General features: G+C 42.7%; 1 protein-coding gene across 4 annotated transcripts in view; it reads right to left on the minus strand.

Moving 5' to 3' along the window:
• SPAG9 (sperm associated antigen 9) overlaps positions 1 to 17,222 on the minus strand; it is a 142,772-nt gene extending 125,550 nt beyond the window's left edge. For 3 of the 4 annotated variants that reach the window (XM_030839989.2, XM_030839988.2, XM_030839987.2), the window contains exon 1: positions 16,740 to 17,222. In XM_030839989.2, coding sequence (XP_030695849.1) covers positions 16,740 to 17,042 — 303 coding nt within the window. In that variant the 5' untranslated portion in view covers positions 17,043 to 17,222. The remainder of the gene's footprint in view (positions 1 to 16,739) is intronic. The other variant, XM_030839992.3, reaches the window with a different exon arrangement.
• Between the last annotated feature and the right edge of the window lie 1,703 nt (positions 17,223 to 18,925).

Consider the following 18,925-nt stretch of genomic DNA (forward strand, 5'->3'; position numbering starts at 1 on the left):
CATGGTGCTAACATGACTTTTAAGATCACCTAGGCCAATCTTTGCTAATGCAGAAGCAATCTCTACAATACTCTGACAATAGTTCCAATGATCTTAATATTTCAATTTTTAAAATGCCTAAATATTTCTAGACCATCTACTATGTAGGACAATGTAGGTAAAGTGTCTGTAATAACTATACTCAGGAGAAGTCACTTTTTCTGTATATGCCTAAGTCAAAGGACTTATTGAAGAACTTCCTGGAACTTTTTGGAAGTTTTATTTAGCATAACTTGGCTCCAACAGTAAGGACAATAACTTGAATGCACAAAAGAGAATTTTAAACAGCTAGGCTTTGCAATTCGACCTTTAGCATACTTATCTATCCACCATCCAACCAACCAACAAATATCTAATACCTACTGCATCCCAGTAGTTTAGTGGGGGAATTAAAGCAATAGGTTAGTTAGGTAAAACACTGAAAGTACTATGAGAGGACAGTATGCTGTGGGAAGACATAAAATGGGTACAATCCAAACTTGGGTGTCATAAAAGGCATTCCTGAATTGAAACTTGAATAATGGTAGCCAGGTAATAGAAGAGAAAGAGAGTGCCAAGCAAAGAGGCAGCTTTTAAGAACGCCTGGAGAGAATGCCTTTTGCATAACAAACTCAAGGTATTCAGTATGGCTCTAAAAGGAAAAGATTAGACTGGTAAAATAAGGAGCGGCCAGATTACAAGGCCCTGTACATTAAAAACTTTAGTCATTTCAAGAACTTTAGACAGAGCCACTAAAGGCTTTTAAGTGCGGAAATGATCTGCCATTTTGGAGAGATCCAGGTACAGTGTGGTGGACAGTTTATAGGCTGGCAATATGGGAAGCAGACAGATCAGTTATAGGACAGTTTCAGTTGTACAATCATTTATTCAGAAATTTTCAGTGGGACTTCGCTGGTGGCACAGTAGTTAGGAATCCACCTGCCAGTGCAGGGGACACAGGTCCAAGCCCTGATCTGGGAGGATCCCACATGCCGTGGAGCAACTAAGCCCATGGGCCACAACTACTAAGCCTGCACACTAGAGCCTGCAAGCCACAACTACTGAGCCCAAGTGCCACAACTACTGAAGCCCGAGCGCCTAGAGCCCATGCTCCGCAACGAGAAGCCACCGCGATGAGAAGCCCACGCATCACAATGAAGAGTAGCCCCTGCTCACCGCAACTAGAGAAAGCTCGCGCATAGCAACGAAGACCCAATGCAGCCAAAAATAAATTAATTAATTAATTTTTTTTAAAAAAGAAAAAAAGAAATTTTCAATGGTTACTTCCTATGTGCCAGACCTGGTATTCAGTGTAAATGAAAGAAGTTCTAGCTCTTCAGAGTAGTAAAAATAGATTTGAAAAAAAGTAAAGAGATTCCAGACACATTTAAAAGTTGGAAACAAAAGAAGGCAGCAATGGGGATGAAGGAGAGAGAACAGTTAAGAATGGTGACCTGGTATCTGGCTAGGTATATGGTGGTATCCCTCACGAAGACTGAACAGAGGATGAGAAAGCCTGGAAGTTAAATTCAGTTTTGGACATGTCGGGAGACATTCATGTCCAATAAACAACAGTAATACGGATCTGAAACCCCAGGGAGAGATCTAGCCTTAACAGGCTGTTCTTAATAGCCTGTCAGCTCCGTGAAGGAAGAATCTTGTCTGTTTTACTCACCACTGTATCCCCAACAGATACAGTACCAGGCATACAGATGGCACTCAATAAATATCTGTTAAATGAATGAATGAGATACACATTTTGAAGTACTCAACAAATGGTAAATTGAACTGATCAGAATGGATAACATGAGCTACGCAGTGTGCAGAGTGGGAATTTACGGGGATCTTAGAAAGAGCACCAAGGAACACCAAAGCTAATGTGACTAAGAAGAATCCACAGAGTGGTCAGATAAGTTAGAGGAAAATCAAGAGATTTCAAAGAACCAAACCAAGAGATTTCAGAGAACCAAAATATAATGTTTCTTAAAGAAAGAGTGAGCCAGAGTCAAATGTTGCTGAGAAGTCAAGTATGAGAACGTGTAAGACAGAAAATAGAAGAAATGCATTTATGAGAGTTATTCACTTTTGTGAATTTTCTTACTTGGTTTTATTTTTTATTTTTTTATTTTTTGGCTGCGCCATGCGGCTTGCAGGATTTTAGCTCCCCGACCATGGATTGAAACTGTGCCTCAGCAGTGAAAGCACATAGTTCTAACTACTGGATCGCCTTGGCATTTCCATCACTTTTGTGAATTTTTAAGAATATGAGTAGGCTGGGACTTCCCTGGTGGCACAGTGGTTAAGAATCCGCCTGCCAATGCAGGGGACACCAGTTTGATCCCTCGTCCAGGAAGATCCCACATGCCGCAGAGCAACTAACCCTGTGCACCACAACTACTGAGCCTGCACTCTAGAGCCCGCGAGCCACAACTACTGAGCCCACGTGCCGAAACTACTGAGCCCACGCACTGCAACTACTGAAGCCCGCATGCTCTATGGCCTGTGTACTGCAACTACTGAGCCTGCATGCTGCAACTACTAAAGCCCGTGTGCCTAGAGCCTGTGCTCCACAACAAGAGAAGCCACCACAATGAGAAGCCCACACACTGCTAGGAAGAGTAGCCCCCTTTCGCGGCAACTAGAGAAAGCCCACATGCAGCAACAAAGACCCAATGCAGCCAAAAATAATTAAAAAAAGAATTACCCACAAAAAATGAGATTTAAAAAAAAAAAGAATCTGCCCGCCAATGCAGGAGGCACGGGTTCAATCCCTGGTCTGGGAAGATCCCACACGTCGCAGAGCACCTAAGCCCACACGCCATAACTACTGAGCTTGCGCTCTAGAGCCTGCAAGCCACAACTACTGAAGCCTGCGTGCCTAGAGCCTGTGCTCCGCAGCAAGAGAAGCCACCGCAATGAGAAGCCCGTGCACCACAACAAAGAGTGCTCCTGCCCGCCGCAACTAGAGAAAGCCTGCATGCAGCAACGAAGACCCAATGCAGCCAAAAGTAAATAAATAACTAATAAAATAAAAATAAAAATGAACAAAAAAAGAATATGAGGAGAAATTCTATTATACCTAAAGTTTCATATCTAAATAATTACTCATCATATCTAAATAATGAGATGAATTATTTCCTGCATGGACAGCTTCCCTTTTATAAACTTGCTTGTTCCATCTAAAGTGCCTGCCTAGGGCTTCCCTGGTGGCACAGTGGTTGAAAGTCCGCCTGCTGATGCAGGGGACGCGGGTTCGTGCCCCAGTCCGGGAAGATCCCACATGCCGCGGAGCGGCTGGGCCCGTGGGCCAGGGCCGCTGAGCCTGCGTGTCCGGAGCCTGTGCTCCACAACGGGAGAGGCCACAACAGTGAGAGGCCTGCGTACCGCAAAAAAATAAATAAATAAAGTGCCTGCCTCTTTACTCTGTATCACCTCACCTTTTTTATTTCCCGTGTAACACCTATTACAATCTGTAATTAACTGGTTTGTTTATTCTTTATTACAATATAAACTCTAAGAAAGCAAGGGCTACCTTACTTGTCTGATCTGTTTGTGGCCACATTCTCAGAGTCTAGAACAGTGCCTGGCTCAATATATATTTGTTCTTTCTGATTATTCATGTCTCCTGTTTATCTACCTATGGGAACGGGATAGGAAAGAACTAGAAGATCATGGAGTTTCTGCCCAGCCATTAAAAGATACCTGCAAGAAAAGCAAGTGAAAATACATTTTAAAGGACAATAACAGAATCCAGAATCACAAAAATCCTAGACCCATCCCCTGTGGAGAATCCAATCAGCAGGACCTCAAATTACAAGGAAAAACTTCTTCTCGGGCTCTATAAATCCTAGTGGAGCAGGTAAGCAGTCAGAAACAAGGTAAAAAAAGTTACTAGAGAAAACATTAAATGTAGGGTAGTTTCTCAATTTCTGCATCTCTAAATTTCAAAGGGGAAAAATAATCCATGGTATTTTTATACTATAATCTTAAATAAAAATTTTTAACCAATTTTGTTTTATAAATCTCAGATTTAAATTTCTTACAGAAAAGTAGCTAAACTGCAATCGTTTCTTCCTTCCAGATGAGTGACATTAGTTCACTATAAAAATATTAACTTACCTCTATAACTGACATGTACTCTGTTCCTAAACATTAATTCAAATGGAATATTAGATATTAAAAAATGTTCTCCTATGTAAATAAAATTGTGGTTATATGGTACAATGCTTTCATTTTTAGGATAATTACTTTAAGTACTGAAGGGTGATGTGTCATAACATCTGCAATTTACTTTGAAATGGTTCAACAATTTAAAAATATGCATATGTATATATATATTTTGTCGTATGTATCTGGTGTGTAGGTAGATAAATAAAAGAACTACTGAATCCAGGTAACAAATATATAGATAATAAACAAACTTTTCATTTTTCTGTATTTTTGAAAATTTTCCTAATAAAAAGCTGGGGGTGGTTTATTGAAAAAGTTTACTGACCTCAAAAATAAAAGGGGGGAATTCCCTGGTGGCGCAGTGGTTAAGAATCCACCTGCCAATGCAAGGGACATGGGTTCGATCCCCCGTTCAGGAAGATCCCGCACGCCACGGAGCAACTAAGCCCGTACGCCACAACTACTGAGTCTGCGCTCTAGAGCCCACGAGCCACAACTACTGAGCCCGTGCACCACAACTACTGTAGCACATGCACCACAACTACTGAGCCCACACGCTGCAACTACTGAGGCCTGCCCACTCTAGGGCCGGTGTGCCGCAACTACTGAGCCCGTGAGCGACAACTACTGAGCCCATGCGCCTAGAGCCCGTGCTCCAAAACAAGAGAAGCCACCGCAATGAGAAGCCCATGCACCGCAACGAAGAGTAGCCCCTGCTCGCCACAACTAGAGAAAGCCTGCACGCAGCAACAAAGAACCAACGCAGCCACAAAATAAATAATAATAATAAAATAAAGTATGTAGCAGAGTACATGATACAGAGCAGGTACTCAAAAATGTTAATTCACCATCTTCCTCTTAAAAAATAAAAATGATATTTTTAAAGTTCCCAATAATAATTCTAGATCCTCAACTTAGAAACTTCTCTACTGTATTAACATGTAAATTCCCATGGCTCCGTTCAAACGTATTCAGCAGAACTATGCCAAACTACTAGACACGAAAATTCTTTTTTTTCCCTTAAAATGTACTGTTTATTATTTTTTCTTTTAATTTTTATTGGAGTACAGTTGATTGAAAATGTGCTAGTTTCTGCTGCACAGCAAAGTGAATCAGTTGTACATATACATATATCCACTCTTTTTTAGATTCTTTTCTCATATAGGTCATTAGAGAGTATTTCCTGTGCTATACAGTAAGTCCTTATTAGTTATCTATTTTATATATAGTAGTGTGTATATGCCAATCCCAGTCTCCGAATTTATCACTCCCCCCATTTCCCCCCCGGTAACCATAAGTTTGTTTTCTACATCTGTGACTCTATTTCTGTTTTGTACATAAGTTCATTTATACCATTTTTTAGATTCCATATTTAAGCAATATCATATATTTGTCTTTCTCTGTCTGACTTACTTCACTTAGTATGATAATTTCTAGATCCATCCATGTTGCTGCAAATGGCATTATTTCATTCTTTTTTTAGGCTAATATTCCACTAAATATATGTACCATATATTCTCTGCCCATCCCTTTGTTGATGTACATTTAGGTTGCTTCCATGTCTTGGCTATGGTAAACAGTGCTGCAATGAATGTGGGGGTGCATGTATCCTTTCAGATTCTGGTTTTATCCAGATATATGCCCAGGAGTGGGATTGCTAGATCATATGGTAGTTTTATTTTTAGTTTTTTAAGGAACCTCCACACTGTTCTCCATTGTGGTTGTACCAATTTATATTCCCACCAACAGTGTAGGAGGGTACCCTTTTCTCCACACCCTCTCCAGCATTTATTGTTTGTAGATTTTTGATGAAGGCCATTCTGACTGCTGTGAGGTATTACCTCACTGTAGTTTTGATTTGCACTTCTCTGATAATTAGTGATGTTGACTATCTTTTCATGTGTTCTTTGGCCATCTGTACGTATTCTTTGGAGAACTGTCTATTTAGAGCTGCATTTTTTGACTGTGTCGTAGCAACCCTTGTTGGTCACTTTGTTTTCAAGTATTTTCTCCCATTCTGTGGGTTGCCTTTTCGTTTTGTTTATGGTTTCTTTTGCTGCGCAGAAGCTTTTAAGTTTAATTAGGTCCCAGTTGTTTTTGTTTTTATTTTCATTACTCAAGGAGGTGGATCAAAAAAGATATTGCTGCGATGTATGTCAAAGAGTGTTCTGCCTATGTTTTCCTCTAAGAGTTTTATACTGTCCAGCCTTACATTTAGGTCTTTGATCCATTTCAAGTTTACTTTTGTGTATGGTGTTAGAGTGTTCTAATTTCATATTTTTATGTGTAGCTTTCTAGTTTTCCCAGCACCATTTATTGAAGAGACTGCCTTTTCTCCATTGTATATTCTTGCCTCCTTTGTCATAGATTAATTGACCATAGGTGCATGTGTTTATTTCTAGGCTTTCTATCCTGTTCCATTGATTTATTTTTCATTTTTGTGCCAGTACCATACTGTTTTGATTACTGTAGCTTTGTAGTACAGTCTGAAGTCAGGGACCCTGATTCCTCCAGCTCCACTTTTCTTTCTCAGAATTGCTTTGGCTATTCTGGGTCTTTTTTGTTTCCATATAAATTTTAGAATTTTTTGTTCTAGTTCTGTGAAAAATGCCATTGGTAATTTGATAGGGATTGCATTGAATCTGCAGATCGCCTTGGGAAATATAGTCCTTTTGACAATACTGATTCTTCCAACCCAAGAACACGGTATATCCTTCTATCTGTTTGTGTCATCTCTGATTTCTTTCATCAGTGCCTTATAGTTTTCAGAGTAGAGGTCTTTTGTCTCCTTAGGTAGGGTTATTCCTAGGTATTATATTCTTTTTTTTTTTTTTTTACTTGATATAGGCAGTTTTATTTTAGATTACATGGGCTTCTATTAGAAGTGTAAACCAACTGAGTTATCACCATACTACCCCTTAAGCAAACCCTGGGATTTACTGTCCTGATGTCTAGTCTGATGTTACTACACCCTACCCTGCAAGGCAGTGGAGGGGGCGGTGGGATGTCTCCACAGGTCTGGTAGGCAAGAGCCTCCCTGCCCAAAACCTGGCCCTTGGGTCTGTGGTTTTGAAGGGACAATCCTATCAGCACACTTAACAAGAGGGATGAATCAAAATACTGCTACTTTAGAAATTCAGACGTGTGATTAAGAGAATGGACATTTAGGCTTTAATGACTAAAGCAGCTACTGGGAAACCATAGCTTCCCGATGCCTGGACCCATTTTTATCCATACTTTATTTTTCCCTATTCCCATCACATCTGTAGTTACCAAAACCTGTCATTCTTTTTGATGTGATGGTAAATAGGATTGTTTCCCAATCTTAGAGGGAATGATTTCAGCTTTTCACAGTGCAGAATGATGTTAGCTGGGTTTGTCATATACAGCCTTTATTATGTTGAAGTAAGTTCCCTCTATTCCCACTTTCTGGAGAGCTTTTATCATGGGTGTTGGGTTTTATCAAAAGCTTTTTCTGCATCAATTAAGATGATCATATGCTTTTTATTCTTCACTTTGTTAATCTGGTTTATCACACTGATTGATTTGTGGATGTTGAACAATCCTTGCATCCCTGTCATCAATCTCACTTGATCATGGTAGATGATCCTTTTAATGTATTGTTGAATTCGGTTTGCTAGTATTTTGTTGAGGATTTCTGCATCTATGTTCATCAGTGATATTGGCCTGTACTTTTTGTGTGTGTGTGATATCTTCTATGGTTTTGGTATCAGGCTAATGGTGGCCTCATAGAATGAGCTTGGGAGTATTCCTTCCTCTGCAATTTTCTGGAAGAGTTTCAGAAGGGTAGGTGTTAACTCTTCCCTAAATGATTGCTAGAATTCCCCTGTGAAGCCATCTGGTCCTGGACTTTTGTTTGTTGGAAGTCTTTTAACCACTGTTTTCAATTTCAGTACTTATGCATGGTCTGTTGACATTTTCTATTTCTTCCAAGTTCAGTCTTGGAAGGTTGTGCTTTTCTAAGAATTTGTCCATTTCTTCTAGGTTGTCCATTTTATTGGCATGATAGTTGCTTTTTGTAGTCTCTTATGATGCCTTGTATTTCCTTTGTGTCAGTTTTAACTGCTCCCTTTTCATTTCTAATTTTATTGATTTGAGCCCTGCCCCCTTTTTTTCTTGATGAGTCTGGCTAAAGGTTTACCAATTTTGTTTATCTTCTCAAAGAACCAGCTTTTAGTTTCACTGACCTTTGCTATTGTTTTCTTTGTCTCTATTTCATTTATTTCTGTTCTAATCTTTACAATTTATTTCCTTCTACTAACTTTGGGTTCTGTTTGTTCCTCTTTCTCTAGTTGCTTTAGGTGTAAGGTTAGGTTGTTTATTTGAGATTTTTCTTGTTTCCTCAGATAAGATTGTACTGCTATAAACTTCCCTCTTAGAACAGCTTTTGCTGCATCCCAGAGGTTTTGGACCATCCTGTTTTCATTATCATTTGTCTGTAGGTATTTTTTTCTTATTTCCTCTTTGATTTCTTCAGTGATCCACTGGTTGCTTAGTAACATATTGCTTAGCCTCCATGTGTTTGTGTTTTTAACAGTTTTTTTCCTGTAATTGATTTTTTTTTCTTCTTTTCTTTTGGCCATGTCGTGCGGCATGTGGGATCTTAGTTTCCCCGACCAGGGATGGAACCCACACCCCCTGCATTGGAAATGCAGACTCTTAACCACTGGACCACCAGGGAAGTCTCTCCTGTAACTGATTTCTAATCTCATAGCGTGTGGTCAGAAAAGATGCTTGATATAATTTCAATTTTCTTAAATTTACCGAGGCTTGATTTGTGGCCCAAGATGTGATCTATCCTGGAGAACATTCTGTACGCACTTGAGAAGAAAGTGTATTCGGCTGCTAAGTCCATCTGGTCTAATGTGTCATTTAAGGCCTGTGTTTCCTTATTGATTTTCTGTCTGGATGATCTGTCCATTGATGAGACTGAGGTATTAAAGTCCCCCGCTATTATTATTATTATTATATTATTATTATTTCTGTCGATTTCTCCTTTTATTGCTGTTAGCATTTGACTTATGTACTGAGGTGCTCCTATGTTGGGTGCATATATATTTACAATTGTTATATCTTCTTCTTGGATTGATCCCTTGATCATTATGTAGTGTCCTTCCTTATCTCTTGTAACAGTATTTTAAAGTCTATTTTGTCTGATATGAGTATTGCTACTCCAGCTTTCTTTTGATTTCCATTTGCATGGAATATCTTTTTCCATTCCTCACTTTCAGTCTGTATGCAGACACCAGAATTCTTAAGTGAATTCCACAGACTTGTATTGAAGCTAATAACAAAATATCACTGGCCAAAATTTCAAAATATATAGAATTTACACACATATATTTCTTTTTATATATATATATATAAATTTATTTACTTATTTATTTATTTTTGGCTGCATTGGGTCTTCGTTGTCGTGTGCAGGCTTTCTCTAGTTGCGGCGAGCAGGGGCTATTCTTCGTTGCAGTGCATGGGCTTCTCATTGTGGTGGCTTCTCTCGTTGCAGAGTGCCGGCTCTAGGCGTGCAGGCTTCAGTAGTTGTGGCACGCGGGCTCAGTAGTTGTGGCTTGTGGGCTCTAGAGCACATGCTCAGCAGTTGTGGTACACAGGCTTCGTTGTTCCACGGCATGTGAGATCTCCCCGGACTAGGGATCGAACCTGTGTCCCCTGCACTGACAGGCGGATTCTTAACCCCTGCGCCACCAGGGAAGCCCTACACACATATATTTCTAAATGTCAGCTTTTTTTTTTTTTTTTTTTTTCAGTACGCAGGCCTCTCACTGTTGTGGCCTCTGCTGTTGCGGAGCACAGGCTCCGGACACGCAGGCTCAGCGGCCATGGCTCATGGGCCCAGCCGCTCTGCGGCATGTGGTATCTTCCCAGACCAGGGCACGAACCTGTGTCCCCTGCATCGGCAGGCGGACTCTCAACCACTTCCCCACCAGGGAAGCCCTAAATGTCAGCTTTATGAATAAACACATTGCATACATTTTTAAACTGGGTCTATGCTGATATTTCTTATCTCAACCTAGTAATTTACTTAGGTAACATCTATATTCATTATGAGTGCTGAGCAGGACAAAAAAAAAAAAGGTGTTTTTAAAATAACTCAACCATTGGTCAAGGGAACAAAAGAACAGGTATTTGGCTACAGTCTAATACTAGCTCTCCTGGGAACCAAAAGGTTCCAAGTGATTTAAGTAAGCAATGCATAGTTAAAGGTAAGCTAAGGAGTCCAAGAAACTTACACACCAAACATAGGCACCGAATTGGGTCAGTGACCTATGTTTTATACCACAGTAATCTAGTGAGTAGTTCTTACTCTACTAATCCATCTTGGTACCTTACCCATTTTCATAGTCTCTTTTGTGATTTTAAATAAGTAAAATATGAATGTCACCATCCCAAGGACACATAATGTATCTCAGATACTTAAATTCAGAAATCTCTAAAGGTAAAGGGTAAGCTCTGTCTTAATAGCAAAACAATGGTTAACTGATTACCACTTCACAAGGTAACACACACCCCCTCCCACCAATGTACACACATTCCCCTAGAGAACAAATACACTGTTCATTTCAGAAAGTGCCTGGAAGTAAGGATTGACTAGACGCAAGGACATATCTACTCTGACTAGGGGCAGTGTGAAGCTTATTTCAAATAGTTCTGCAAGAAAAAACAATGGTAATTTTTAAAATATGAAAATATGTATTTTAAGTGTGTTTTAAAATGTACTCATTTTATATACAAAATAATTTGGGCATACAGAGATCAATGAAGCACTAAGGTGTATTTTGAGCATTCTACAACTTAGAAATTAAGAGGTAACATAACATTCTGAAAAGCTGCTGACCTTTGCTCTAACTGAACCAAGAGAGAAATGAAGTCAGTACCTCAGTCAACCTTTGGACCAAAAATCTTTAATTCCCTGAAGATACCACAAGATACTGGTTTCAAGGAAAATAATATGGTGGCAAATATATCAAGTGAAATTTTCACAGAAGAAAAAATCAAGTTAGCCTATTTAAAACAAACGCAGGGACTTCCCTGGGATCCAGTGGGTAAGACTCCACGCTCCCAATGAAGGGGGTCACGGTTCGATTCCTGATCAGGAAACTAGACCCCACATGCATGCTGCAACTATGAGCCTGCATGCCGCAACTAAAAAAAGATCCTGCATGCTGCAACTAAAGATCCCACAGGCCGCAATGAATATCGATGTGCCGCAACAAAGACCCGGCACGGCCTAAATAAATGTTTAAAAAAAAAAACACTGAACAGGTGCCACAGAGAGACTTCACTTTTTAAAAGTGTTTGAAAACTTTATGTCAAATGTTAACAACTAATGGACCTACTAACAGATCATCTGTGCATATAAACAAACTACTTTTCCCCTACTGCTCCACTTAGTTTCCTGAACAGGAATGGAACCCATGACCCCTGCAGTGGAAGCTCAGACTTGTAACCACTGGACCACCAGGGAATCCCCATAATCTACTTAATAGCGAATTAAATTTCTTTTGACACTAGAGTAATAGAATTAAGGCTAAAAATCTGAATAAACATCATAATTACCAATTTAAATAACTGTGCTAAAGACACAAAATAAACTTAATGTTGAAGCAAATAGGGAATTTCCACTTTTAGCATCCTAAGTCCTCAATAGCCACCATCAACAAATATAAGCTGAAGTATTCAAAAGTACTCTTCACTCCTGTCTTGATAAAAATAAATCATAAAACTAAATTGATAAGACTTCAAATATTCCTTTTTAAGTGTTTATTAAAGAAGTGAACTTTCACTGTAAATTATTTTGCAAACAAATCAAAATTAATTTCCTTAACTTTTGATTAAAATATTTTTATGAATCAGTGAGAACTATAACATCAATTTAAAAAAATCAATACCAATGCCTGCTTTCCTGCCCACAAATCTTATCACTCACTCCCATGTTCATAGACTTCCAAAGAAAACAACCTGATTAAAGTCTTAATATAAAACATCCATTTTGTTACATCTTTAAGTGGTGATTCATTGGGGAAAAGTTAATTAGAATATTCTCAGTAATATCTCTCATCTCTGCACTTAATCACCCCAGTCTTTTTCAGACAAAAAGCCACAGAAAAGCAGTCACATAATCACAACATCTTCTTCCCAGCAAAGATATTCTCTCTTCATATATGCTTCTACCACTCACGGAGGATGAAGAGGGTACATCTTCATTTTTATGTGCAATCTCCCTCTACCCAATCATGCTAAATAAACTCTCACTTTGAAACTAAATTCCCTATGTATAACTGAATCACTTTGCTGTACATCTGAAACTAACACGACCTTGTAAATTCTTTTTTTTTAATTACTCAAAACAAATCATGTCTATTTTAAAAGAATCAGAACTTACACAAACAAAAACATAAAGGGGCTTCCCTGGTGGCGCAGTGGTTGGGAGTCTGCCTGCCGATGCAGGGGACACGGGTTCGTGCCCCGGTCCACGAAGATCCCACGTGCCACGGAGCGGCTGGGCCCATGAGCCATGGCCGCTGAGCCTGCGCGTCCGGAGCCTGTGCTCCGCAACGGGAGAGGCCACAACAGTGAGAGGCCCGTGTACCGCAAAAAACAAACAAACAAAAACAAAAACAAACAAAAATAAAAAACACTAATATATTCTTCCCCAAGAATAACATCTTTCTCCAGATTTTTTTTTTTTGTCTGCACCACTCAGCTTGTGGGATTAGTTCCCCAACCAGGTGTTGAACCCGGGCTCCAGCAGTGAAAACACTGAGTCCTAACCACTGGACTGCCAAGGAATTCCCTCTCCAGATTTTTTTTAAATTACTGATTTACAGGTAAATTGTTCATAGATTCACAAGGCTTACTCTGGCTAGAGTAGACAGGAAAAGTCTAGCAGAAGAAGTGAAATTTAAGCTGAGCCAAAAGTGAGGAGCTAGCCAGGGTGAAGCTCTGAGGGAAAAGCACTCTAGGCCAAGGAAACAGCATGGGCAAAGGCATCAGACAGGACTTGGTTAAAGAATGGAAAAAATACACATGGCTGGAGCAGGGAGCCCAAAGGGGAGAATGGTGAGAGCTATAAAATGAGAGATTTCTTGATTAGCATTTGAAGCTGGTTACGAATCTATCTAAAATCAGCCCTCCTTCAGATTGTTTTTATAGACTCAAAACCATCAGGCTAACTCCACACAACAAATTCAAATAAGCAATTAAAAAGACAGAAGGGGGCTTCCCTGGTGGCGCAGTGGTTGAGAGTCTGCCTGCTGATGCAGGGGACACGGGTTCATGCCCTGGTCCAGGAAGATCCCACATGCCACGGAGCGGCTGGGCCCGTGAGCCCTGGGCGTCCGGAGCCTGCTCCGCAACGGGAGAGGCCACAACAGTGAGAGGCCCATACGATCAAAAAAAAAAAAAAAAAAGACAGAAGGTATTCAAATTAAGTAGTACCATTATAATAAAGATTAACTTCCTGATTCCTTGTTGAGAATTCCTGCAAGCAAGAGATTAAAGCACTTCACACCTCCTAAAAACGTCCTCATTATTTACACATTCTCCTAAATTTCCACAAAGGTGCTCAGAATTTACTTAACTCTCTCAGGTGATGGTCAATTTCCATACTTTCAAATATTCTTGCTGTAAATACCCTGAGGCATTTTTGCTGTAATACCAGACTTTATGGAAATAGTCTTTGTATTAAAGGCCACAAACACTCAAAGAAAATTAAACAAAGAATCATTTCTGCATATTGGCCTAAAAGAGACTGAATTTCTGAGTACTTGGGTAAAACTTGATTTATGATCTTACATGAAAACTGATAACAAGATGGTTTCACATTTGTGGTCTGGAAGTTGGCTCATTTAGCATTACATCAATGTTCTGTATTCTCAGATCATGGCCCTTTGCCCAAAGGTTTCATTATAGAAAATTTATAGACATATTTGAAAAAGCACAAATTACAAAGAAAGTCATTGGATAATCTATTTTTTACAAGTCATTTACTTAAGAAATTAATATACAATCCAGAGTCTAGCAGCTTAGTTTTATTTTCTGATTCTGCAACCTGTGGCAGATGGTTTTCTGGGCATGTGCGACCCTGGCATTTTGCCTACGTTTACATGGACTGACAGGAGTTTAAGGCTGAAAGGAGTAGTTTCTTTTATCTGCAGTAACAGGTCATGCTGGGCCTGTTCCTCACCTGTGTGGATATTCGGTTAATTCCACAGTCTTTCCATTTACATCCACACAATGGCAAGGACCTGTCTGAGCATGAAGACATGGCAAGTCATCTCAGGAGTAGTAGTACATAACCTCCGTTCCATAAACAGTTCTGTAAACAGCTAACAAACCAGTGGAAATTTTGATTCCATCCTTAGATTTTCTTTTTCAACCCTTCCTTCCCTATATACTTGGAAATACTCTTGAAATAAAGTCAGTTTTGTTTGGCAAATTCAATAGCGTTCCTTTGACTCAAATGGATCACAAAATCAGAACTAAAAATCATCATACAGTCAAGCTTAAGGAAAAAAAAAAAAACAGGGACTTCCCTGGTGGCACAGTGGTTAAGAATCCACCTGCCAATGCAGGGGACACGGGTCTGATCCCTGGTCCAGGAAGATCCCACATGCCATGGAACAAATAAGCTCGTGTGCCACAACTACTAAGCCTGTGCTCTAGAGCCCGCAAGCCACAACTACTGAGCCCGTGCACCACAACTACTGAAGCCTGCACACCTAGAGCCCTGCTCTGCAGCGAGAAGCCACCGCAATGATAAGCCCGCGCACCGCAATAAAGACTAGCCCCCACTCGCTGCAACTTGAGAAAGGCCGCGCATGCAGCAACAAAGACCCAACGCAGCCCTAAATAAATAAATAAATAAATTTATTTTTAAAAAGAAAGAAAAAAAAGAACTATTTGACCTGGTACAAAGGTATAAGTGACAAAAAGTTTAAATGGTGGTACTACTTAGTCTTAGGAAATGAGCATCACATCCTTAAAACTTTTCAAGTATTGGGGCTTCCCTGGTGGCGTGGTGGTTAAGAATCCGCCTGCCAATTCAGGGGACACGGGTTCGAGTCCTGGTCGGGGAAGATCCCACATGCCGCAGAGCAACCAAGCCTGTGTGCCACAACTAGTGAGCCTGCGCACCACAACTAGTGAGCCTGCGCACCACAACTAGTGAGCCTGTACTCTAGAGCCCGCGAGCCACAACTGCTGAGCCTGCGTACCACAACTACTGAAGCCCGTGCACCTAGAGCCCGTGCCCCGCAACAAAAGAAGACACCGCAATAAGAGCCCTGCGCACCACAACAAAGAGTAGCCCCCACTCACCACAACTAGGGAAAGCCCTTGTGAAGCAACGAACACCCAGCACAGCCAAAAACAAATAAATTTATTTATTTTAAAAAAGAAAAAAACTTTTCAAGTATTTTTGAAATACACATGTCGTTCCTTCAATAATTAGTTATTTAGCTTCCTTCAATCACCATATATTTAACCAGGTTTGCTAGATGCTCAAGAAACAAAGATGAATAGGACACTTCACATGTATTAGATAAGTTCCACAGAAATAATGCCTCCACATCCTGAAAGCTAAAATCCTCTACTGTCTCAAGAAGTCAAAGACCTATCACTTGCACTCCAGAGCTGCAAAAGGTTCACTCAAGGTTAGGGCACCGAGGTCACACTGCTGAGGCACTAAAGTTAAAAGCTGGCCAAGAGCACCTGTAAACCGTAGTCTTTGAAAAGGCTTGCCAACTGTCACCCACACCTCCTCAACCTGCCCCTCACCCCGTTCCCGTCCTCTTTATAAATAAACAAAGGGTTTTTAAAGGGAACTGTCCAAGGTTACCACCTGACAAGGAAGAAAGCTTTGATCTGGGATACCAATAAAATAAAATTGCATACTCTCCATATTTACAGAGTATTGTTATACAACACCTAACTGTTGACAAAGTGTCAACCAAGGCACTTAAAACGTAAAATAAAACCTCTTTCTCAATAGGGTTAAAACGTCAACAAGAAACTGGCCGAAAGAGGGAGATCTCTAACTTCCCAAAGCAGCAACCCCCAGGAAAGGTGCTGGAACCAGCGGAAGTTACATATCCAGGGCAGTAGTGTTTAAATGCGCCCGCCCCCCCCCCGCCCGTGGTAAAAGTTTGAACCGCCATCTGACTATCCCACGGTGGTCGGAAACTTCCCTCAACTACAAGAGGCAAGCAGACACCCTAAAATCTCCCTCTCAGCCAATCCCAGGTGCCCTCAGGCCAGGCTGTGGCTTCCTCCCCGGGCCTTGCTTCCCCCATCACACTCTCTTCTCCTGGACACTCACTAGCCTGCCTGGGCGTCCAACGCCGGCCGGGGGTCCCGGGACCTCGCGGCCGCCGGGCTCGGTCCGGCTGGCCTCGGCCTCAGGCCTGCCTCCTGGAGGCCGGCGCGCCTCCCATCCTGAGACGGACCGCGACCCCCGCCCCCCGGCCCGCCCTCGGGCCCGGCCCTCGCACTCCCAGCCGGCCGGCCCTCACCTCCTCGGCGTGCTTGCGCAGCGCCTTCTCTCGCTCGTACTGGGTGATGAGCTGCTCGTTGTCGTCCCGCAGCAGCTCCAGCTCCACCTGGTGCTCCTGGTCCTGCGCGAACACCGAGTCCAGGTTCTCCAGCACGGCCACCACCAGTGGCATCAGCTCCTTGACCACCTCCTCGTCGTAGCGCCCGATGAGCCGCTCGAACTCGCGGTAGATGGAGCCGGCCAGGCCGGACACCCGCTCCGACATCACGGCCCCGGAGCCGCCGGGCTCCTCCTGGTACACCACACCGTCCTCCAGCTCCATGGTGGCGGGCGGCCGGCCCGGGGCGTCGCCGGCTGAGGGGACGACAAGGGCCCGCACGGGACGGGCCGCTGGGGCTAGGGCTGCGGCTGGGCCCTGCTGGGTGGGGGCCCGGGACGGAGGAGGGGAGGGGTGAAGCGAGCGCACTCAGCCCTACCGCCGCTGCACCAACTGCCGGGACGGCTAAGCCGCGCGCGCCACACGTCACCCGCGGGGCGGGATCCGAGCCGCGTCGGCCCGTAGGGCGGGGCCCCGCGGGAGGCCAGGCGCGGCCGGGGGCGGGACCAATGCGTCACCTTTCGCCGGCGGAGGCGGCGTGGCGTCAACACTCGGCGCCGCGAGGTCGTTGCGTAAGCCAATAGGAAAGACTGCTAGAGGAGGGTGGTGAGAAGTGCCCGCCCAGAGCGCGATTTGTAGGGCGAATCCCAGTGGAAAGGGAGGGGTTCTGGAAGAGTGACTAGCAGCCCAGAATAGCCAAAATTTTATTACTTTTTACAGCTCACAAAGGGCTTTCACATTTGTTCCTCACCGCAAGGATGTTTGGTGCGGTAGACGTTTGGCCTTCGTTTCACAGACAAGGAAACTAGGCCCGGAGAAGTTATGGTTCACTCAAGGTCACGCAGCGAGAACGGGAAGGAGGCTGATCAGGGACTCAAACCAATCTGATTGAGAATTCCGTACTCAGAGAAGCGGAAAACAGATGGGAAGGGAAAGCAACCTTACCTGGGACAAGGTTTGCCTCAGTGATAAGGTGGTCTTGAATAGGATAGAATTATTTTGGGGTTAAAAACAGTATGGATAGCCTCAAACAGAGGCCGTGCAAAGCATTCTGTAGAAGGGTAAAACGAACGCCACATCTTGTGCTTTGGCAAACACGGGTTTTTCTGCTTCCTCTGGCCAACTTGGGAGAGTGGCATTTCCTGGCTCCAGCAACCCTCCTTTCCTCTAATCTTGAAGCAGGGCAGGCTGATGGGTTGGGGAGCAGAGGAGGAAAGAGGTGGAGTCACTGGGGTGAGTAAGTCCGATAGTACGTGAGGTCTCAGCCGCCTGGGAGAGAATCACGTGTGGGGAATGACAACACCCAAACCTCAGGCGGGCTGAGTCAAGGATCACTTCCTGGTGTTCTCTTCTAGCTGATACCGATGGGGGCCCTCTGGGACTCCTGGGCACAAAAGCCTTTCTGTGTCCCCCATTTCTTTGATTACAGGAAACAGGCTTCATTTAGCCTCCAAGATCTTCCCTGAGTTCCAATGGGTAGTTTCAAGCAGCTGTTAGGGAAAGGAAGGGGATTCATCAATACAAGGGAGAAACAGTCAAGAGAAACAGTAGTGGAGCCTTGGGGCAAGGTCCTAGTTACCCATCAAGGGATACACACAACAATATCTTTGAGCTGTTTTGCAGATACTGAAACCTCCTCCAGGTGGGAGAAGTTAACGATGGTATGTTGCCCAAAAGCATTTAGACCCCAAACCCGTTGGAAGCTGAAGGTTGATGATGCTGATTCCTACTTACCTCACCACCAACCCATCAGAAGAATGTCCACAAGCTGATCACGCCCTCTCTGAAACATTACTATAAAACTTCTCACTATCGTCTCCAAGTTAGGACACAGTTTTTCCAGGCAGGAGCCCGTTGTGTCCCCCTTTGCCTGGCAAAGTAATAAAACTATCCTTTTCTACTTCACCCAAAACTCTGTCTCCGAGATTTGATTCAGCACCGATGTATAGAGAAGCTGTGCTTTTGGCATCATAGCCTCTGCAAATGGGGCAGAAGACCCTCCCCAAAGCCCCTTATCTCCGCAGTAGGTGACTCAGGAGTACTGTGGCCTCAACTCCTCTAAGAATAGGGCCGGGGAAGGCAAGATTTGGATAAAGAAGGGTTCACTG

Source organism: Globicephala melas, chromosome 20 (assembly GCF_963455315.2).
Source record: "Globicephala melas chromosome 20, mGloMel1.2, whole genome shotgun sequence".
Lineage (NCBI taxonomy): Eukaryota > Metazoa > Chordata > Mammalia > Artiodactyla > Delphinidae > Globicephala > Globicephala melas.